General features: G+C 47.5%; 1 protein-coding gene across 4 annotated transcripts in view; it reads left to right on the top strand.

Annotated features, from left to right (window-relative positions):
• Positions 1–1,837: 1,837 nt before the first annotated feature.
• The window catches only part of TTC7A (tetratricopeptide repeat domain 7A), a 290,642-nt gene continuing 286,479 nt past the window's right edge, over positions 1,838–6,000 (top strand). For all 4 annotated transcript variants that reach the window (XM_042476228.1, XM_042476218.1, XM_042476210.1 and 1 more), the window contains exon 1: positions 1,838–2,204. In XM_042476228.1, the coding sequence (XP_042332162.1) occupies positions 1,973–2,204 (232 nt within the window). In that variant the 5' untranslated portion in view covers positions 1,838–1,972. The remainder of the gene's footprint in view (positions 2,205–6,000) is intronic.

The following is a 6,000-nucleotide window of genomic DNA, read 5'->3' as shown; positions in this document are numbered from 1 at the left end:
TGGATGCTAAGGGTGACAGGTGGCAAAAGGGGGGGGCTGGGCTGCATAGGGCTGGGGGTGGGGGGGGAGATGGAGAAAGTGATGGAGGAGGAGGAAGAGGAAGAGGACGATTGCCAAGGCTGGGGGATGTAGGGAAATGGATGCAGCAGAAGCATTTATGCACATTTTTTTGACCATTTATGCGCATTTTTTGGGGGGTGACATGTCTGTGTGCTTGCTATTTCCTCTTGCTCCTGGATTATTATTATTATTATTATTATTATTATTATTATTATTATTAATGCGCTGCATTTCCCATTTATTCCCAATTGATTCCATGAGGTCACTCTCTCTCAGCCTCAGTGGAAGGCAATGGCAAAGTGTAAGCAGGAGGAAAGGGGTCAGTTCAGCAGAGGGGGAAGCTACAATGTTGCAAAAGACCTCACTTACAATCAGTGTTACATTTTTAAACAATTTTTTGGAGCAAAGGGAAAGCTACAAATGTTGCTTTTAAAAGCATTAAAAAATGCATGACAATTCCATCCTTTGCCTGGGACGGGGCAGATCTGACCCAAATGCCCACAGGTTTATAAAAAATTAACCCTGTGCCTGGCTCTTTAAAAAAAGGGAGGAGGGGGAGGACACTTTCCGATGCCCTGCAAAACGTCACCATGACAATCGCTTGATTGACAGCGGCCACCTCGCCGGCAGACACAGAATGCATTCGATTTCAAATTTGTAGTGGGCACTTGCTAACGGAGCGATTCGGGGGAGGGGCATCCGGATCATCCCAGTTCCCTCCATGTCTTTTAGGCCAGTATGAATGGGGAATGTTTTGAGCATCTCTTTGGTCTTGTCCTCCCTTTTTCTGGAAGGTCCTACCTTTTGCGCTGCCTTCTCCTCCTTCGCGCTTAGGCTGCCTGGTCATCCTCTCCATACAGGAGGACAAGGCACCTCCCAAAATGTAGGACATTCCAGAAAATTGCAGGACATGACCAAATAAAGGCTAAAAACACTCACCAAAAGGTAAATTCCTGCTTCTGAGGACATGTGGGAATTCCTCCTGGAAAGAAGGCGGAAATGGAGGACATGTCCTGGAAAAGGAGGACATCTGGTCCCCCGTATGTTGGGTGGATTTGGGATATTACTTCTTTCCTCAACAATTTGGGGAACAGAGCACAGGGCTCCCTTATCCCTCTTGGCACACGCCTGGCTCACTCCTGGGTTGTGTGTGTATGAATGAGTGTGTGTGTGTGAGAGAGTGTGTGTGAATATGAATGTACTTGTGTATCTGGGTGTGAGTGTGTATAAGTGTGTGTATGAGTGTGTGTGAATTAGGAAATGAGTGTGTGAATGTGTGCATATATGAGTGTGTGTGTGTGTCTGAATGAAGGGATGTCATGTTGAAGAGGAAGCAAGCTTGTTTTCTGCTGCTCCAGAGAACAGGACCCGGAACAGTGGATGCAAGCTACAGGAGAAGAGATTCCACCTGAACATTAGGAGGAACTTCCTGACAGTAAGGGCTGTTCGACAGTGGAATGCACTCCCTCAGAGTGTAGTGGAATCTCCCTCCTTGGAGGTCTTTAAACAGAGGCTGGATGGCCATCTGTCAGGGATGCTTTGATTTGGATTTCCTGCATGGCGGGGGGTTGGACTAGATGGCCCTTGCAGTCTCTTCCAACTCTACGAGTGCATGTATGAGTGTGTGTGTGTGTGTGTGTGTGAGAGAGAGACTGAGTGTGTGTGTGTGAGACTGAGTGTGTGTGTGTGTGTGTGTGTGTGTGTGTGTGTGACTGAGTGTGTGGGTGTGTGTTGCACAGCTGCCCAGGGGCTGAACCTGCGGAGGAGGAGGCGGAGTGGTGGAAGTGCCTACTCTGCTGCTGCCCATGCTCAGGGGAGGGAGCGAGGGAGGGAAGCCTCCCGAGGCGTGCCTCTGCCTCTGCCTCCTCCAGGGACTTCCCGGTTGCTGCTCTCCAGAGCTGCTGGGGAGAAGATGGCTGCGACCAAGGGCTCCTCTCCCTTCCACCTGAGGTCAGCGGCGGAGGAGGCGGCGCTGGAGCTGCTGCGGGCGAGCGGCCAGTGGGAGAGGCAGCTGGCGGCGGCCGGGAGGCTCAGGGCTGCCGCCTCCTCGGCTCCTCAGCCCCGCCGCCGGGGCCCCAAGGCAGAAGCCAAGGCAGAAGCCAAGGCAGCAGCAGAGGGGCCAGGCATGGCCCTCGGGGCCAGAGGTGAGCCAGCAGCAGGCCAGACAGAGGGAGACCCAGGGAAGCCACGTCACCAGCCAGGGAAACCCCCCGCTGCCCTTGGGAGGGAGGGCAGTCACACTCTCTCAGCCTCCCAAACTCTCCCTGCCTTCTGGTGGTGCTGTGACACACACACACACACACACACAATTTATATAGTGTTTTGCTGTAACAAAGTAGAGAGCTTTTGTTGTGGTAGCGCGTGCTCACACAACCTGTATTGTTTTTGTTGTTGTGCACACACACACACACACACAACTTTCAGTGTCTTATTGCAAAAACTTGTAGAGTTTTTGTTGTTGTGTGCACACACACACAACTTGTAGTGGTGTTTTTTGTTGTGCACGTGCACACACAACTGGTCGTTTTTTGTTATAGTGGGCGCACACACAACTTGTAGTGTTTTTGTTGTAGTTCACACACACACACAACTTGTAGGTTTTTTTGTAGTGCGCACACACACAACTTGTAGTGTTTTGTTGCAACAACTTGTAGTGTTTTTATTGTAGTGCACACACAAAACTTGCAGTGTTTTAAATTGCTGTAGTGCACACACACGCGCAACTCGTAGTGTTTCGTTGCCACAACTTGTACAGTTTTTGTTGTTTTGCGCACACACAACTTGTAGTGTTTTGGTGTTGCTGCGCACACGTACACCTTGTCGGGCTTTTCTGCAACACCTTGTAGTGTTTTTGTTGTGCCCACACAGCAACAACATGTGCTGTTTTTTGTGTTTTTGTTGTTCTAGTGCACGCATACAACAACAACAACAACAACAAGGCAATCCTGTCACAGAGTTTCCCTGGGAAATTTCTGACTTGTGGAGAATCTGCTACCTTTCTTTTTTAAAAGGCTTTTTGGCAAGTTTCAGCCTCTCTCTTGAGGCTGAGAGAGTGTGACTTGCTTAAAGTCACCCAGTGGGTTTCTATGGCTGAGCCAGTGTCCAGCGCTGAAACTACTGTACCATGCTGGCCCTCAGGGGTGCATCTACACTGGAGAAACAATGCAGTTTGACACCACTTCAAGAGCCATGGCTCCATCCTACAGAAATCCCAGGACAGGTAGTGATGTGGGGCACCAGGACTCCTTGTCAGAGAAGGCCCCAAACTACGTAAAACTACAAATCCCAGGATTCCGTAGGCTGGAGCGAGGGCATTTAAAGTGGTGCCAAACTGCATTATTTCTACAGTGCAGATTCATCCTTCAGAGAGCCAGGTGTGCCACTGCTTTCCTCTGAGGCTGAGAGAGTATGACTTGCCTAAAATCACCCAATGGGTTTCCATGGCTGAGCAGGGATTCAAACCCTGGTCTCCAGAATCATAGTCCGACACTCAAAAAACAGATTATTTGAGAATTGTTGGATTGCTGTTTTGTTGATAGCTTCTCTAAGGCTGCATCTGCACTGCAGAAATAATCCAGTTTGACACCACTTTTAACTGCCATGGAATTCTGGGAACTGTAGTTATGTGAGACATTTAGCCTTCTCTGTTAGATACCTCTGGTGCCACAACAAACTATTCTATAGTATTGAGCCACCATTGAGCAAAGTGGTATGATATTGGATTATTTTTGCAGTGTGGATGCAGCCGAAGGAGTGCTTTCATGGCAGCACATGAGTAGAGAAATTCAGAGCTCGATTCAGCTGTATAAATAGGAGTTCACTTCCCCCACAGATCATTGGGGGGACAGGGTTCAAATGTCCACTCAGGCCTGGAAACCCACTGGGTGACCTTGGGCAAGTCACATTCTCTCAGCCTCAGAGGAAGGTAATGGGAAACGCCTTCTGAACTCATCTGGGTATGTTTGGCCTGGGGAAGAGAATGTCAAGAGGTGACATGATAGCCCTGTTTAAATATTTGAAGGGGTGTCATATTGAGGAGGGAGCAAGCTTGTTTTCAGCTGCTCCATAGAATAGGATCCAGAGCAATGGATACAAGCTGCAGGAAAAGAGACTCCACCTCAACATTAGGAACTTCCTGAAAGTAATACTGTAGTTTTCTGGCAGTGAGAATACATTGCCTCAGAGTGTGGTGGAGTCTCCTTCTTTGGAGGTTTTCAAATAGAGTCTGGATGGCCTTCTGTGGGGTGTGTGTGTGCTTTGATTGTGAGTTCCTGCATGGCAGGGGGGTTGGGCTGGATGGCCCTTGGAGGTATCTTCCAACTATGATTTTATGAAATCTTGTCAAGAAACCCCTGTGATAGGTTCACCATAGAGTTACCATAAGCTGGTAACTCGAAAACACACAACACCTTTCCCAAATGCACCAGGACTAGATTGCCACATTTTGAAGTATGCAAAGTATCTAAAGCTGGTCTCCACCCATAAGATGATTTAATAGTTTGTTATTGTGTACCTTCAATTTGTTTCTGATTTATGGCAACCCTAAGGTGATCCTATCATGGGGTTTTCTTGGCAAGATTTGTTCAGAGGGAGGATGCCCTTGCTGTCCTCTGAGGCTGAGAGGGTGAGATTTGTCCAAATTTACTCAGTGGGTTTCCATGGCTGAGTGGGGATTTGAACCCTCCTGGTCTTTAAATAATCCAGGTTGACACTTTAATTATCATGGCTCAATGCAATGGAAGTCTGGGAATTGTAGTTTTGGGAGTCATTTAGCCTCCCCTGTCTAAGAGCAATGGTGCCACAACAAACTACGCTTCCCTGAATTCTATAGGGTTGAGCTATGGCAGTTAAAAGTAGTGTCAACCTGGATTATTTCTGCATGTGGATGCAGCCATAGGGAGTCTAAAATTAATGTTAAGAACTAAAGTGACCAATTAATAGAATTATGGGAGATTAAAATTACTTGACAGTGAGGGTTCTTTGATGGTGGTGTACATAGAGGTGGATTCTTCTTCGTCCGATGTTTTTAAACAGAGGTTACATGGCCACCTCAGAAAGGTGCTTCAGACATGGATTCTATGGGGTTGACTAGATGACCCTTGGGTTCCCTTACGCCTCCACAATTCCAGATGTAACACCTGTGTGTCTTGCCACTCCCTGTGGCTTTATAAAGCATGTTATGACAGATGTTCAATCATTGCTGAGGGATGCTGGGAGGAGCAAAGTTTTGGCTACTTCACCTTTTGGGGAGATCCCAAGTTGGCCCAGGTGCTGCACCTCTGTGTCCTCTTCTGTGAGATCATTCACACTGCAGAAATAATCTGGTTTGACACCGCTTTAGCGGCCATGGCTCAAGGCTGTGGAGTTCTGGGCTTTGCCCTGGTGCCACAATCAACTACCATGCCCAGAATTCCATAGCACTGAAAGTATTCTCAAACTGGATTGTTTCTAAAGTGCGGATGCAGCCTGTCTCTGGCACTGCTAACAGACATGGTCAGTCCTCTCATTAGGCAGAGTGAGGCAGCCATCCCAGCCAAGACATGTTATTTAATTTGTTATGAATATAGTTTTACCTGCATTCTGAGTACAGTTGGCCCTCTGTATCTACGGATTCTTTACCCACAGATGCAACTGTCCAGGGCTTGAAAATATTGCAAAAAGATATAAATTCCAAAAAGCAAACCTTGATTTTGCCATTTTGTATAAGGGAAAGCATTTTACTGTGCCATTGTATTTAATGGGACTGGAGCATCCATGGATTTGGGTATCCACAGAGAGTCCTGGATTCAAATCCCAGCAGATGCACTTGGGCAAGAGGCATTTTCCGTTCTGCTTCAGGCCCTAAAATGGCAATGAAGGTGAAAGGAGTGGATTTGGTTCAGAGAAGTAACCATTGGTTGACTTTTGTAATAGAGAGAGATCAAATGCAGCAATACAAAA

Source organism: Sceloporus undulatus, chromosome 1, assembly GCF_019175285.1.
Source record: "Sceloporus undulatus isolate JIND9_A2432 ecotype Alabama chromosome 1, SceUnd_v1.1, whole genome shotgun sequence".
NCBI lineage: Eukaryota > Metazoa > Chordata > Lepidosauria > Squamata > Phrynosomatidae > Sceloporus > Sceloporus undulatus.
This window is presented reverse-complemented; position numbering and strand designations above follow the sequence as displayed.